Source organism: Chanos chanos, chromosome 16, assembly GCF_902362185.1.
Source record: "Chanos chanos chromosome 16, fChaCha1.1, whole genome shotgun sequence".
NCBI classification, from domain to species: Eukaryota; Metazoa; Chordata; class Actinopteri; order Gonorynchiformes; family Chanidae; genus Chanos; species Chanos chanos.
In genome coordinates, this window is record NC_044510.1 from 2,845,317 (window position 1) to 2,862,603 (window position 17,287).

Sequence of the window (17,287 nt, forward strand, 5' to 3'; positions counted from 1 at the left end):
AAGTGAAAAACCATTATTGGTTTTGTGCTCTTTTAGGTGCTTTTCTTCTTCCCTCAAATTGTTGAAAAGAGAGAAAAACCTCAAAGTCATACAGCTGTAAAACTTGTATTTACAACACAGCAACCCGACAGTGGTTCAGTGACACAAACACATATGGTTTGGATGATAACTCTTAAAGCATGTGTTGTAAAGACAAAATTTGTCTTTTTTTTTCCAAACTATTCCATATTTGGATTTTCTGTTTTTTGGGGGGGGGGGGGGGGGGGGTTTGCCTTGTCGCCCCCTTTTTTCTCCCAAATTAGTCGGAGCCAATTCCCTAGTATTTCCACTGAGTGCCGCTCGCACAAAACTCCCACGCTGGCCGGAGAGGGAATAGACCACCGCCTCTCTCCACTGATACATGTGGAATTGCTTTTAAATCACGTTTAAAAAAAATTTAACTTTGACTATGGCTGCCACACGTCAATCAAATTTGTGGCGTGGCCAGTTAGCCAACTGATGCCGCTGTGATGAGGAACTAACTAAAAATACCTGTGACTCTTTGACTGTTTGACTAATCAACAATGACTCTATCAGAGTTTGCGTCATTATTCAAAAGTAAGAGGCAATACTCAAACGATCAATCCTCCATAAATTTGAGGATGACGCTGACCTGTAAGCTTGGTACAACAATGTAATATTTGGGGTAGGTAGCGTAACAGAGGATGGCGGTTCTGAAATGATCATTTTCTTGATTTGGTACCGGATTTGGCACAACACTACTACAGGATTTTTTTTTATTAGTATCAATACCTTTATTAAAAGTTGCCGTATTATAAACATCTGCAGGTCATTTGTGTGTATAATCTAAATAAGGTAGTTTTTATGGCCATGTAAATCTGGATGCACTGTGAGGAGGAGGCAGAGCTAAACTCTGGCATACAGAACGAGTGAGACACTGAATCCATGACAGGCAAGAGGGGGGACAAAGAGACACAGTTCATCTAATTTGCCACAGCACCTATTAGATAAACTTCTCAACTGTTCAAGCCTGAAATATGACAGATTTGAATAATGTAATAATGAACTCCCTGATTAGCCCGTTTTGTTTTTGTTTTTTTCATTCTGTCCTTTAATCATGTTTATTCAACAGGCTAGCTAGCTTCTAATGTAACATGTACTGTTGGTATTATGTTAATTTGCCACATACTTATCTGTTTTGCTGTTGTATTGTTTCACTGTTTCCCTGCAGATATTACAATGCTGAAGCTAGTACTGGTACTGAGGTCAAAGTTTTGGTACTGCAGCAACGCTAATTCAGAGTCAGTCAGCAATGAGGAGACAGCACAGACCACATTCAGAGGAAATAGACCTATATCTCTGACTATATTTAATGCACAACAAATCAGCTGTCATCAGTGAACATGCCTGCTTCATATCAATAGCCTTACCTTGAGAACCCATACTAGCAACCAGTCTGTTTTCCCCCACATTCTAAAGTTCATTTATTTATTTATCTTTAGAAAATGTACAAGTGTTGTGGGAGTGGCTTTATAATCTCGACATCACACCATTTGATTTTTGCCAAACGTGGTGCAGGTGTTCCCTGGACAATTTGAAACAACTGGAAAATTCGATAAATATCAGTTGCTAGGTGACACTATCACACCAGAATCTATGAAAATGTTTTTAAATAAAAAAACAGCTTGTCTGATGAATCTGAGGTTTTGCATATGTTGTCTCCTATGGCTGCATTGTTTTTTTTTGTTTGTTTGGTTTTTTTTACATTCATCTAATATTTCACACTGTAGCTCAAAAAGGTCAGGATTAGTGTATTCCTAAAAAGCATTCATCACCACTTGTAACTACATTTCCTTATTTTTCTTCAGCGTTCATTGGATCACTGTTCATGGGATAGCACATCTGTGCACTCAGTAAGAAGCCAGGAGACACAGTTTCCCTGTGATTCAGCTATCAGAGGCTAAACTGCTCTCAATGTCACATTTAAACATGTGAGGGGAGTTGGCGGTACATCGCACTAGCCTGCTAGCCAGTCTCAACACATGTCTGTTTGTCTCACTGTTAGTTCAGGCCAAGACAGGCTCTTAGAAAGCCAGCAGTGCAGCTCTTAACAACCCAGGACACTGAGGTACCTCTCAGTGTGAAGTTTAGCATCTCTCTCATCCTCTGTGTTTAAAAGCCAAGCAAAAATGTCACTAAATGATCACTAAGAGCTGAATCCAAAGGAGTATGTGTTCGAATGGTATTAGATTCACAGTACAGTAACTGATGTGTGTGAAAGGGAACGTGCTAAATGTCTTTTCATGAAGATACCTAAACATACAGCACACAATATGACAACAGAGTGCATATAAATGAATACTCAGACAGATAGAAAGATGAATGGACAGACAGATGGACAGAGAGAGATGGCACTCTCTATGCTGGTATACTGCCATATTGTTTTAGACTGACCGTTATAACTCCCAGGCTGTCCTAACAATCAAGTACGAGAGCCTTTTGCCCAAATGCCAAATGTAACTGTAAAATCCAAAATACTTTTCCATCATTATGGGGACCTGCTTTCTGACAGACCTGCATGATTCATATGTTGTTCTACCTGCTTGGTAGAATCCCCCAGAAGTGCAGTGTGTGTGTATCTGATTTACTGCTCTTAATGGTTTCATGAGGGATGTGTTGCATAATGTTTGGATTTCCCTTATTGTGTTATATGCTTTGTGTTGAAGCCGTGGTAGTTACTAAGAATACGTACTTCCACACGTCTTCGGGATAGGTCCTCAGTTTCTGATAGCCATCAAGATCTTCTGAAGTCACCATAAAAATATACTGCCAGTGTCATCAAAACTATTCATATACGACACGACAGGACGGTAAGTCCCTGATTTTATTTACTTATTTTAAAACTCAAATGCTACACACACCTACATGTATAACTCGTTCATACTTTGCTCAAGGAATCAGTGAACTCTGTCTAAGAGTTCGCTGTCACGCTATGGGCTTGCACTCCGCTAACTCAGTTCCCTCTTTTTTCCGATGTTAACCCCAGATGATAAAGGACGCATGGTGTTGTAACAACGTAGCTGCAGCAGCGAGCGCATGTGCCAAGAAACAGGAACCTGACTGAGTCAAAACACGATTCATTTATGTAGAGGAGTAAACAGTGCCCTGCATGCATCTAATTACTCTCATGCGGAGCAGAGGCACGTTCACTTCGCCAGTGCGCCTGTAAATTAAAAAAAAAAAAGTGTTAAAGTGTATTTACGTCTCGCTCTAATCACTCGGTGAAACGTTTCTATTCGACTCCATTCTTCCACCGTAAATTGACTGTCCACACGCATTTGTTAAGGCATTCACAGACGTACGCTTCTGTGAAAAAAAAAAAGATGAGGCTGAACCGTGGCGTGGGCACCGCTTTGACGTAGCCTACTGTTCAACTAGGCAGCCTCCAGATCCACTCTTAGCTGCACTAGCTGGCTTTAAAGTAGCTCGATTATTTGGGTCAGATAAGTTCCAAACATTTTTGCGAGGGGAACGCCCTCTTTCTCGAACAGATGGTGTACTGCTCTACCGCTGGCTTCTTCCACATCGTTCAGTCACTGAACCAAGAGAGAAAGGTCCGCAAGGAGCTGCATTTAACTGGTGCACGTTTCTTGTTTCTCCGATTTTAATAGGGCCATGAGGGTAAGTGAGCACGGGCAGTTGCAAGTTCACATGACTTCAAGAAGAGAGGGCATGATTTCTCCATTCTAACTAAGAATAGAGTTTTCTTTACTTGGTAATATCGCGAGCAAGCGTAAGTTCGTTTCGGCTTTCAGACCTGCGATACGGTTGAACAGCAATAAGAGAAAAAAAAAATCCTAAACACTACAGCTTGTTGTTTCTATCAGCGCAGTGTCTGAGTCACATTTCATGCATTCCAGATGCCCATGTCAAAGAGGAAGTTTATGAAACGCACACAACAATACGAATTCTTTAGGAATTAAAATTATGGTACCTTGTCTGTGGCAAGTAAGAGTCTGTTCTTAACTGTTTGTACTGCTTCAGAAAGATCCTACAGACTGGAGGAAATTTTGTGGTTGTTCCAATGACCCTTATCAAATCATCAAAAAGTTTATGATCTGTTAAGTTGTGGAAAGTGACTTAGTACATCACTGTTGCGGTGATAGAGAGAGAGAGAGTGTGTGTTCATTTTGGCCCAGTGTAACCTGTGTGTTCCTTATAAAGTCATGTGTTCTGTGTCTGGTTTGTCAGGCCAGAGAACAGTGTGAGTCTCTCCGCTCAGGGACCCATGGGGCCATTGCTAACGTTCCCGCCTCTCCGCGGTCCCAGCTTCTCTCTCTTAATTAGGCTTTCGCATGCGCATGCCACGCCTGTCTCTCCGTAATCATCCTGTTTGCATGGGAGTGTGTCTCTCTCTCTCTCATATACCCCACACCCCCTTCTTAGCACCCTCAACACACCTCCACCAATCTTAAAAAAACAACACCTTCAATTTCTGTTGCGTAGGAGCTCCTCTCCACACACTTTCACTTGTACGTGTTATGCGACAAAAAAATGCTTCGAGTATAAAATTTTGTTTAACGTACCTAGAGAATGGAGTAACATTTGCAAAGAGGAAGACTAGGCCAGGCGACGTGTGTGCGTACATGTGTATGTGTTTGTGTGTATGTGTGTGTGTGAAAGAGACAGGGAGAGGGAGAGAGAGAGAGAGATTTCTTGTTGAAAATGTAGCATTGCAAAACCGTAACACTAAGCGGCATAAACAGCAACCCTGAGCTGTTTCGCTAAATTGAAGTCCTAGAAACATTTCTCTATAGGACAGGTGGTGTAGCTGGGTAGTACAAGAGAGAGCTGCGAAAAAACCCCTGGGATGCTATGAAATTACTGCTTCCTATACTATATTCATGTGTTTTGTGTGAATATCATGCATGAATAGATAATACTCCAAAACATAAACAGCTGTTTGAGCATTTGTCAATTATGTATGAGCATATTAATCTGTAAGGGCCTCATGGGTGTTATTTGTGCAAAGCAGAGTTTATTTATGTATTACTAATTTACAGAATTTCATACTGTAGGCTATCTGTTCAGTCTATGAGTCTTTGCTCTTGTAGTGACTCAGCTGATAACTTACTGAAGCACGTGGAGGCATTCCTATTTTGTTCCAACATATCCTTCATATTTCTTCAATATTGCATTAGGACATTAATGGTTTATGAGAATTACTTTAACGCATTCTCGAATTGCTAAACGCATAGCTGCCGTCCTCAGAATTGGAGGCTGTATCAGAGGGCGGTGGTTAGTGCAAAATCAAACCATTCCTTAGTTTTTATGATGAACCTCCTCCTAATTTTTTTTTTAATTTGCTGAAACGATACATGTGTACAACAAAGTTACAAAAGTGTTGCGCCAAGATAAACTGAATGGAAGTTTGGGGAAGTCCCTGATATTCTAAATGAAAGGGAAAAAAATTCTGAAGGCTAGTATTATTTGTAAGGTTTCTTATTTCCACTGTGTAACTACATTAAGTATATTTTACTCTTAAAATACAGGGTCTCAAGCTTTGCGCCAAATTTTATTTCTAGAATCTGTCTAGCTTCTCCAAATAAGATACTAGGTTATCGCCCCTCTTCTCATAAACTAGGCTACGCCTTATTGAAGAGCGATAGAAGTTGCCACATACTTTCCTTACTTTAAGAGCCCCTAGAAACCATAAAATTAAAGTCCATATTGCTTCGTCTATAATGTTCTCCTACTACTCTAGCTATCATATCTGGTCATTTAAATTTATACAGTAGACCGTTTAAGTTAAAAAGAAAACTTAAGGTGGAAACTGACGTTTCTGTCAAATATAAGACTGTCATAGACGTGCGATCATGAAAAAGACCTGTTTCGGTGGGTTGAATCAATGCTATATATAGCGTGCAGCATACATTTGCCTCTTGAAACAACACATGAAAAAATACACATTAAATTATTTAATATTCATGTAACGATGCTTAAAGTCGTCGTTTCGTGCCTAAATGTCATGTAACTCCGCGACAAATATCTTCAGTCCGAGTGCTTCTCGTTTGATTGTACGTAAGAATTATTGACATTAAGCTGACAGTTTTGCTCTGCGCATGTCAGTTCTGGTATACTATCCAAGGTCTCTTATACCCAACAGTTCAAAGTCTCGCCTGTATTTTTTTTTTTAAATTTGTTGGAGAATACACGGCGGCTATTTAGTGAACAATTCAGCGACTGGATTAATAATCTGCATACTCATTTTCTCAGACGACAGAGGGAAGGAACGTCGTATGAGTATTAGGACTTTTTCATTTTGTCTTGTTTATTTCTTAGTTGGTGTGGACGTGCCCTTCGCCCCCATATTTACGGACTGCTGCGCCATTGAAGTCGTTCGTGCATGTCTTCTATAGCTTTCAGATTTTGTGAGAACTCTGCGTGAGACGACCAACAGAAATTTATCGATAAATTTTCTTTTTTGTAGAAAAAGTTTTCATTTCGAATGCTCTTGGGAAACTAGCCACAAAGTTGCGTTGTGCACTGGAGTTGGATTGTATCCGCCGCTTGTAGCTTAGGTTTCGGTACAGCCTTGTCGAATTTGGTAGTCTAGCCATCTAGCTGAGTAACACTTTATTGTTGTCACATTAACTTTTTAAAGTTTGAACATATTTTTAAGTCGTAGCGTTTACTGGGTTGTAGGCGGACGTAATTTCTCAGCACAGCTACTTGTGATTCGTTGATGTAATCGACATTGGCTCAGAAGTCAGTCAGTCAAAAAAATGAACTTAGCTTCTCTTTTAGCTAGCAAGTGTAAACTAGCGAGACACGCATAGAAGTGTTTAAACTCGGTGTCGAGGTCGTTTAATAGTCACATGCTTCTAAGAAAGTAGAAAAAGTTTTTTTGGTCGTTCTCTGCCTTATGACAGGTTATCTCACTAATATGTCAGGCGAGGTTCTCTCAAGAGGGGCGTTTTCCGTTGTCGTCAAGTTCGCAGTAGTGTAGTTTTCTAGTCTACTCACTCACTGATTTCTAGTCTGCTGGCTAGCGATTTAGGATACTTTTTGCAACGCTCTGCGGTTTATTACAAGATAACGTATGCTATCTTGTAAGAAGTGTTGCTGATACCTGTTTATCCTTGGCTTGGCATGCTGTTTTTGTACGATATTTGGAGTAAACATTTGCAACGTAATATAAACGCTGCCATCTGATTATACTTATTCTTCTTGAGTAAAGGAAGAGCTTTTAGCACGGCGGTCTAACAGTTCAGATCATGCGGGGCAGTAAATAAGGAGTTGTGAACAGCGATTGAGAAGCCCCGTACTGTACAGTTCCACGCAGTGACATTGCCAGACGCACGTCTGTCTAGAAATGAAATATTCTTCAAAATTCTGAATTGTAATACAGGTAAGCTCTATTTTCTTTCATTGTGAAACTCCGTTTAACGCGAGCATGCAGTTTTTCACATGGACTGCGCAGCCTACTGTCCAAGGCTACTGTAGAGCTACTATGAATGCCGTATTTGCTATTTCAACAAAATATTTCTGGATCCACTCAGTGATGTGGCCTTCTCTGATACCGACATTTTACAGAGGAACTAAAGGAGAATATATCAATATCTCTGTTGGCTTTATTCAGTTAATGCTCATATAGGCGGCCGTTGTCAACTGAATTTTCAGGTTATTGTCGTGTTTGTAGAATTTACGCAAACACACGAGCTAAATGCAGTAGCCATTCACAACCAACAGGTTGCACCACTGCAGTACCTCAGTGACATATTCGCTGGATTTCACTGTAGCTACGTGCTCTTAACCCTCATATGTGAACTACCAATGGTTAGCTTCTGTCGACTGCTCCATTTTGTGGGATTTGTTTTTTTGCAGGATTGCGGAGTAGTCCTGTATCTTCGGGACTCGTTAGCTTTAGAAGTGCTCGTCGACAGCAAAGCCGTCTGTAGAATTAAGGGAAAGCTTGCAGGTAGCAGTACAAAGGACACGTAACAGCAAAACTACTAAAGCTGCGCGAGTGACATGTAAAGAATATGGCATATGTCAAGGAACCGCTAACATGAACTCGCAGTACAGCCAAAGAATTTCCCAACGGTAGGTTTTCGTTTTCATATTTGCAACGCTGCTTACTTGTTTGTAAGCATAATTAGCACGACAGTGAAATAACTGCATTTTTTTCTCGGCAAGAATAACAAGTTGGGAATCGTCAGTGTTGAGACGACGTAAACACCAAACTAACATCGAATTCGACATTGACATAGCCTACTTAATGTAAAACTAGCATTCACCACCTAATGCTGAAGTTGAAAGTTAATTTACATATTCCGGCTCTGATACAATGATCTTTTGTCAAAGGCATTCGTCGGACGCTTTCATGAGGGGACGATGCAGTTGACGTTTAATAAGCTAAATAGATTTTTTCTGTATTTGTCGGCGATGTGATGAGATTGACTAATAGACGGTCGAATCTCAGCATTATAATATTGGTGGACTGCATATATCTTCTCCTAGGAGGTGGAAAGACTGCAGTATGGTCCATGACGAACGTTATTCTACATTCGTGGAAGTTTAGCCCCCGAAATATAAATCCACTCAGTTGCAAAGTTTGGTAGTTCATTTTTGTCTATCGTGTATAAACGTCGTATTTGAATATCTTATTACCAGAGCGTTTCTCTGACTGATTTAACGTAATGTGTATCTGCCGTGCTTCGGGTGATTAATGTCTTCAGGTGTTATATAACCATATACTGGTATATAAACCTGTTAACGTTCGATTTCAGGATTTTAAAAACATATGCTGTCACGGAACTAACTGTTTCTCCCCCCCTGCAATATTTCTTTGACAGGATTAAGACATGGATCGAGGACTGAAACGCAGCAATAATCAGGAGGACAGCTTTACTTTTGGTGACCATGCTGATACAGTGGGAGAGAGAGGCTTTCTGAGTGACATTGGTATTTCTGCCACCTCAACAAATGGACTGAGCGTGAGTAACGCCCAGAGAGAGCTTTCTATACCAGGGCACAACTCAACTGGACATGGCCCTCAACAAGCAGATGTGAAGGTGTTTGGTAAACCTTTGAGGATTCAGCACCAACAAAAGCAGATGGATACTCTGGGTGGTATTCCTCTCAAAGAGAACTTCTCTCTCCTGGACGCGAGCATTGCGGACTTGAATCGCGCCAATGCGGCGATGAGCTCAGGAATCGAAACCCCTGAAACGTTCACGTTGAAAACTGAGGAATTCTCACCCTTGGATGATAAAGACAGGCCCACATATTGCCACTTTGGACAACCAGAGAAGGACGAAAGGATCTTAGGAGACACCTCACTGGATATCCTGCAAGACCTGGACTTACCAGGTTCCCTGACAGACCTGAACGAGTTTTACGTGGCTGATGAGACCGCCTTTCTCTCCTCCCTCGCCGTGGACGACGCTTTGCTTGGTGATAGTAACGTGATGAAGGACAACAAGCCTGCCATCAGCGCCAACAACGGCGGAATACTCGGCGCGAACGTGAATGGGACGGGACAGCAGCAGCAGCAACAACAAATGATGGAGCCTGGACCGTCCATGCCCGTCATTAAGACGGAGAAAGACGCTGACTTTATCCAGCTCTCCACGCCAGGTGTCATCAAGCAGGAGGGGGAGAGGAGGAGCTACTGTCAGCTGACTGGGCTCTCTAGCTCCCACGGCGCTCCCATGTCCGTCGGGGGCATGGGTGGGCCGAGCTATCACTACGGGTCTAACTCCCCCTCAGCCATCAGCATGTCCCCGGATCAAAAGCCTGTGTTTGGGCTCTATCCACCACCACCCCCTCTGGATGAGGGATGGAACAGGGGCAGTGGGTTTGGGGACTCTATGGGAATGCAGAGGGCTAGCGAGACAGTGTCTGCTATACCCCCTTTCAGCTACAGCGGGTAAGGGCTCAAGTTTTCTTACATACACTCTCGTGTATCCAGGCAGCTGTTGCCTTACTGAATGTTGGCAGCATGAAGAAGAGGCGTTACCGTTGTTAAAAAAGTCCATGGGTGCTTTAAAACTGAAACGATGAAGCGTAAGCTTAGCAAACGAGTGGAAATTATGCACTTAGTCACACACTCTGACCTTGGTGGAATGAATTTAGCCCGCGATCCCGAGCCAGGATCATGTTTTTATAGCTCGCGCGTGGGGAAGTGTTGTGACAATGTTTTGAAAGTATTCCTCAGTAGACCTCAGATTGCCAAGTTGTGTTTTTCCCTGCGATCACTATAATCTTTCTAACGAATGCGCGCCAAAATGTCTGTAGTGGGTGAACCGTCTCAGGAAAGCCAGTTAGCATGAAATTGGTTGGAAGTCAGTGCTTCCTAACACACAGGCTGCATTAGAGATTAGAGCTGTTTAGCACGTAGCTTGTTGCCCAGTTTCTCGAGCGGTTTTGAGTTTGTCAGTTTGACTTATTGTGCAGGAGGGGCAGTTTCTTAGCGAGGAGGCCACGTGTACGGATCTGCTTTTAGTGCTGTGCCTGCCCCCAGATCTCCAGCACAAACACATGGGCCTCATGGAAGTCCCCTCGTGGTAGCACCGCACGCACGCACACACCAGGGTCTCATTCTCCACACCGGAGATACTGTGCTCCTTTTTGCAGACTTCAGAGTCGGAGCTTTTGGCAGTTTTGGAATTTGCGATCGAAAGTCGGAGGTCTTAGAAATGTGCGTCACAGCACATGAGCGTACACAAAATGCATCAAACATGTGTGTGCGTGTAGCAGGTAGAGCAGGACTGCATGGGATTCTTTGAGTCCTTTAGCAGTCAGAGGACTATGTTATATGACATAGCTGATGTGCAAATATCATATGGGGCTAATGATTAAGCTGTGAGTAATTTTATGTCAGACCAATCAGTCCACAGTAAATTTTTTCAATCAGTTTTCACCAGCTGTTGTGCATGTTTAGAGGACGATGTATGGAGTGGACTGATGAGCCAACAAGGGTATGCAGGTGTTTCAAAGTTCTTTTTCTTTCACAGTTCCAGCTTATGATTAACGTAAAAGGTTTGGTTTTGATTTTTTGGGGCAATTTTTAATTTCCTCTCATTATTCGTGGACAGAGTAACTGTTCGAGATGTTGTGACCAAAAAAAAAAAAAAAGAAAAAATCCACAGATATAAAAGACAAGGTCTAAATAGGCAAAAATGATTTACATTTTAAATAGTACAGAGCGCAGAACCCTATGCTTAGAGGTGTCTGCGTTTTGTACAGCATAAGCCACGAGTAAGATGTAGTCAAAATACAAATGAAAATGAAGATAGTGTAGTGCCTAGATAATTAAGTTTAAGGATCATAAAATGTCTTCACGTGTTAAAATGATCATGGAGTTACCATTTCAGTCCTCTGTCTTAATTAGCTCCAAAATGCCACAGACATTGTGGTTATATAGACACAAAAACATGTGACTGTCTTATTAGGAACAGACTAAAAACTGGTCAGCTCTGTCCTGTGAGTGAGTAGTCAGGCATTTCAATTCACAAACGGATGTCTCAGCAGGTCACCAAAAGGCTATATTTGGGGGGAAAGCGTTGCTGAAATGAGGAAGAGTGAAATGTTTCAGGCAAAAACGTGGTCTGGCCCATCCAGAGCACGTAGATGTCTGCTGGTTTCACTCCCCTCTGAGGTCATGAAGGGGGAGAACAAATGCCCCTTCCGCCCCGACGGTCCCAAATGCCTATGGATTTAAATGGTGATGATCATCGTGAAAATATTGATGCTGTGTGTCACTTGTCACTTGCTCATTCGTACGATTGAAGAAAGTTCAAAGAGTGGCTTTACAGCAGTGACAAACTACCAGTTATGTAGTTTCATGTGTCGCTGTTCCTAGTGGATCTGACAAGACAGCAGTGTTACCTTTATTTTCAGATGGTACTGCCCAATATAGATTTACTGGTTTAAGTTACAGGATGTTGTAAGTAGTTTGGGCAAATATGTGTAATCTGCAATTATATATATATATATATGTGTGTGTGTGTGTGTGTGTGTGTGTGTGTGCGTGTGTGCTGCTGCCAGTTTGTGTCGGTTAAACATTTGCTAGTCAGCATTTTTAGGGTGTGGAGAAAGTCCTCTAACAGGTTTTTCTCTTTGGAGGAATTGCTTCGTAGAATGTTAATAATTTGTCCCTAGACAATGTCGGTTACAGTAAGAACACACTCTTTTAAATGTTTACTTTTTGTTACCTTGCAGACTATGAAAAAGGTGCAGAAAACAGTTTTCACGAGGGAGTTGTCCATGTTGACAATGCTTTACGAAGCAACCCCAGCAGTCTAGCCCACATGTTTTCTTTTTTTTGGGGGGGGGGGGGGGGGGGTGTCAAGAAGAAAAGGCCAGGTCGGCATGAAAAAAGAGCACGTTCTCTAAAAACTAATATGGTACTGTTTGCATGGACTGACAAATCCAGACCGCCATCTGTTTATATCTTTTCTAATTAATGGAAGGGACTTTCACAACATTTTCTTGTCTTTGGTTCGGTTGGTTGCCGCTTAAATAAGCTAAGCTCTGTGTAATTTACATCAGTGTCCCGTGAATTTAGTTCTGTTGAATACTGTCGAAGACAGACTGTTAAACAGCACCTTGTACAATCGCAGTTTCTGTCAGAACATGTAGGCCATTTTGTTTAGTATTTGTCAGAAAAACGTGCGAAGCAAAACCTTTCAATGAATTCTTTCATGCTGTCAAATTGTCAGATGCAGGCTGACGCAGAAAACTCTCTATTGGTATTGTGGTTAATTACAGTGGAAGCGTGTTAGTCATAGTTTCTGGTCTTTCTATGTGTTGCTCTTTACACTGAAGTATTGATCTAAAGAATTATTCACCTCATTTTTATCTTACGTAGCAGACAACACTCAAACGCAAATACTTTTTAAAGCCATTTATTGCACCTTTCCCTGGCTGTGTTATTGTACGGCTTGGATTTCAATCCCAGACTCGTAGAATCCATAGGCTAGTGTTCCATAGTTGTGTTAATTGTGCGAATGCTGGATGCTGGAAAAGGAAGTGGTTGACAGCGGATTGCCGTCTTAACCCCAAGATTAATGTTCCCATATTCGGTTCTTAGATTTATTTCAACTCGTTTTTCCAATCTTGTGAATCAACGTAATGGAATTTCCTGAAGCTGGTCCGTGTTCCAGGAGCCTGCTGATATTGGTCTCCGATGCGTCGTGAATGGAATATCTGATTTGTGACTCCTCTTAGTTGTAGCCTCAGCCCATGTACGAAACTGCCCTGTCTCCTTGCTTCAGTCTTTGGTTGATAAAGAGGTTGTAATCTCTTGATTGGTGATCGGACACTTAGGACTTCCTAAGTAAAAGATGCCAGCGCAAAATGTTCTTCCAACATCTCACTTGCTTCCAACCACAACAGTTAGCAACAGATGGATCCTCCCTTAGTCTGAATATCCCAAAGTAAATGGATTACAACAGAGGTGAGATTATGGTTAGCCCTGAACCCAACCAACCAATCAATGAGAGCTTTCCCCTCTCACAACATCTATGGCTGAAGTGCCCTTGGGCGAGGCACTTAACCCCCAACCCCCCCCCAGGCGCAGGTGTGCCGCCCACTGCTCTCACTCCTGGTGTGTGTATGCTCACTACCGGTGTGTATAGGATGGGTTAAATGCAGAGGTTAAATTCACTACCCACTGCTCACAGTGTGTCAGTGCGAATGATCACAGAGATGCCAAAAAAAAAAAATTCGAAATCATATATCTACCAATCTTTTTCCTTCTTTCTTCTTTTGTTTGTTTTGCAAAGAAACTGAGAAGGTTAACTATCACCACAGATGACATACCACAAGCAGTCAGAGCGAAAGAATGAAGTCAACATTGTCAGAATGAATGGGAACAGGTAATCTCCCATTCACTGCACTGCAGGAGGCCTCAACCGGGTTGGCTATGGTTCCTTTGACAAAGGAACCTCTCTATATTTTAAGTCTTGAATTGCGATGCCATTACTAAAAAAGATTCTTTTTCTTTAAATGGTTTAGTAAAGCTTAGACCTTGTTGCTTCTTACTCTGAGGTACCTTCAAGTTTCAAGCTGGAATCTTTCAGTCAGTTATCATAAAATAATGATATGAAGACACCATAAACTGTAGTTTTGTTGAACTTGTGTGGGGTTGCTAAAGTACAGACAAGTCATGGCTTTGCTATGCCTCCTAAAGATCATGGGAGGTTTCTCTTTTACTCATGCGTTCATTATTTTTCTTTTGCTTTTGACGCCTCTGGAACCGAATCTTAAAACAAAAAGCTATCTAACCACAAGCTTCAACAAACAACTCTGTGAATCAGAAGCAGAGTTAAGCCTGTAAGTCTGACGAGAACTTTGGAAAGACCGAAAGCAGACGACAAAAACCTCTGAGGATGTTGTGGATGACGTTAACCTGTTGGAATTTTGGAGCTGTTAACTGGACCCCCAGCAGATTCCACTACACTGTCTTCACCCCACACCCCAAACACACAACATGACCTGCCGTCTTCATGACATTTCCTGATCGTTCATTATGGGCTTTAGACTTGTGTTATCGAAACATTCCCATTACAATAACGGAGCGCCCGGGGTCGTGTGTTGGGATTTAACTCGGTTTGCACACGTACGTTGGACGTGTGAGGTTGTTTGAGTTACACCCCCTCGGGGAGTATTTATAGTATCAGTTATTGAATCTGGCTCTTGCCAAGTGATTACAGTTAATCACACTCAGTGGCTGTGAACTTCACATGTCGCCGATTTACTCCTTAAAGAAAGTGAACAATTACGTAAAGCGAAGAAGAAGAAAAAAAAATCCCCTTTCCATCTCAAAATATTTACATGCGACCTGCTGTTCATGAGGACCAACCTACTCACAGGGGACCGTCAGTCGTCTGGCTTCATATATGACAAACAACTGCCCTGATGTATTGCCTCTGCTCACTTCAGTCCCATAAACCCACGTTTGTTTGTCTCTTACGACCAAGCTGTTCATGGTTACACTGTCCATTGTGTTAGTCAGTTTTTGCTGTGTAGAGGACATTGACTGACTGTATTCAAGAAACTTTTTGGCTTCACAGCCCTTGTATAATTGTGTAATAAATTATATGGGAACAGGGCGGATAGGTTGTGGTGTTGTTGATCTATTACATATTGTCAGGATATTAGATGAGTGTTTTTTTTTTTAAAGAAGTATCACGCATGACTTGATCTGTGCTGTGGAAGGACCACAGTCGGATGCCTCTCGTCACTTCAGCTGGTTACACTGCATTGTCTCTCAGACAGCATTGTGTGGAAGTGCTATGTTCTAAAGTATTTCTGAGAGATTTCTTCAGAAGCATTTCATATTTCCACATGTCAAACCTGAAATCCATATTGACGTATGTGACTGTGCATTGATGTCAGCACAGACACACATCATGTTTCAGGGACTAGTAACTAATAGTACAGATACTACTGCTGCTACTACTACTACTACTACTACTAATAATAATAATAATAATAACTGCTAGTAATAATATTTATCTCGGTGCATTTATGGAGCAGTTGTGAGAAACATTCCTGCTGTTATCAGTAACTATGTGGGGAACATTGAATCATTGTCAGCCACAGTAATGGAGCTAAAACTAAAACGCCACCTCTCCGCTGGATTTGAAGACTGCTGGCTTTTCGTTGCTCGGTCTGAAACATGCTGACTTGCCCTGTTATAATGGGGGTTAAAATGCAGCAGATGACATATCGGTTTCTGCTCTTGGGCCTGTATTATGTTAGCCTCTTAAAGACCTTTTCTGGCAAACGAGAACTCTTTTTCCCGAGACCAGACTCAGCCAAGCACAGAATCAGGCCATACAAACAACTGTAACTCAGCTCACTCCGCAGCCTGCTCTATAAAGCTCTGCTTTTCTGCTTAGGCTTCAAGTAGACTTTACAGTCCTTATCCTCTGGAACAAAAAAAAAAGAAAGAAAGAAACAAAGAAAGAAAGAATTGAGAAAAGAAATGTATGAGAGATTTTATTCCACTCAAAGCCGGATAAGACAATCCTTGCCTTTTTTTTTTCTTTTTGTATAAGAGTCTGAAGAACAGAATCTCAGCTAAGAGATGCTTATCAGTTGTTTTTCTGGTGTGTGTATATGTGTGTGTGTGTGTGTGGTGTCTTGGAAAGCGTTGATGGACGTGTAACATTCATCTTGGAGAGAGAGGCTTTGTGCAACGTGACGACAGGCAAAAGAAAGTGCCGGTGCCGAGAGATGTGAAATGCACACGTTTCTGATTCTCATCGTGGGTCCAGTGATCGGTAGTTAACCGGAGCTGCTCTCTGCTGTACTGTTTCATTTTCTCCCAGCCGTGTCTTTGCTGCGCTCTCTGTGGGTTTTGACAGCAGAACGAATTGAGTATCCAAAATATAAGGGGTTTGGATGGTTATTGGGTTGGACGGTTTTGCTGAAAGTAAAATAAAGTGTAATAAATTGCATGTTACAACCAGCATAAACTGCTCTGATGAGATAAACGTTGGTTTGGGGGAAAAAAAAAAAAAAAAAGAAGAAGAGGAGGAAGAAGAAGAGGAGAACTTTTACACTGTAGTTTCCAGCTGAGATTTTTCTTCTCTTGCGTCTGTTTTCTGAGGTGGGAGCTCTTGGCCTGTTTTTCTGGCTCCCACAAAGGCATGTCTGCCCTCCCTCGAATCTGATTGGTGGAACAGTAGCAGAGCGGTACTGTAAGTAGGCTGGCTGCCAGATGAACCAAAGTTGCAGTTTCACCCTGAGGCCCTGAGAATTCCTCCCTTGCTCAGTTGTTGTTTTGTTTTTTTTTTGGTTTTTAAAGGGATGCCTATGAGCTATTAGTGTCCTTAAGGATAAAGATTGTGTTTATGAAAAGGTAACATGCCTCTTGTATTTTTTTTTTTTTTTTTGGTACGTTTCTTCTTTTCTCTTTTCAAACTGTTTGAAACTGTGAAGGTGCAAAGCGTCTATAAAAACGGCCCTGAGGTTTCCTATACTTTTCCTGTGCGAGCCAGGAAAAGCTCTTGTGTCAGCCTGCATTTTTGGACTGTGATGTTCTCATCTACTTTAAGTGAAGAGACAAGCAGTAAGAATCCTGAGGTAGAGGCAGAATCTCCCACACACAGGGCATGTTGTAATATGTGTGTAAAAGTCGGCCAGGCCTTCCATTTCTGTTTTTGGTTTGTTTTGTTTTTTTTGATTGCACAGTTCCTTTTCCTTTAGCGCTGATTCAGCCTCTCTGTCACCTCTTCCTCTCAGTGACAGCGTACCATCATTGTGTGGA

General features: G+C 41.8%; 1 protein-coding gene across 3 annotated transcripts in view; it reads left to right on the top strand.

The window, feature by feature from the left end:
* Positions 1-6,216: 6,216 nt before the first annotated feature.
* The window catches only part of LOC115829828 (glucocorticoid receptor-like), a 45,236-nt gene continuing 34,165 nt past the window's right edge, over positions 6,217-17,287 (top strand). For 2 of the 3 annotated variants that reach the window (XM_030793991.1, XM_030793993.1), the window contains exons 1-2: positions 6,217-7,411; positions 8,859-9,934. In XM_030793991.1, the coding sequence (XP_030649851.1) occupies positions 8,868-9,934 (1,067 nt within the window). In that variant the 5' untranslated portion in view covers positions 6,217-7,411; positions 8,859-8,867. Of the gene's footprint in view, positions 7,412-8,042; positions 8,107-8,858; positions 9,935-17,287 lie in introns of those variants that run through there. The other variant, XM_030793992.1, reaches the window with a different exon arrangement.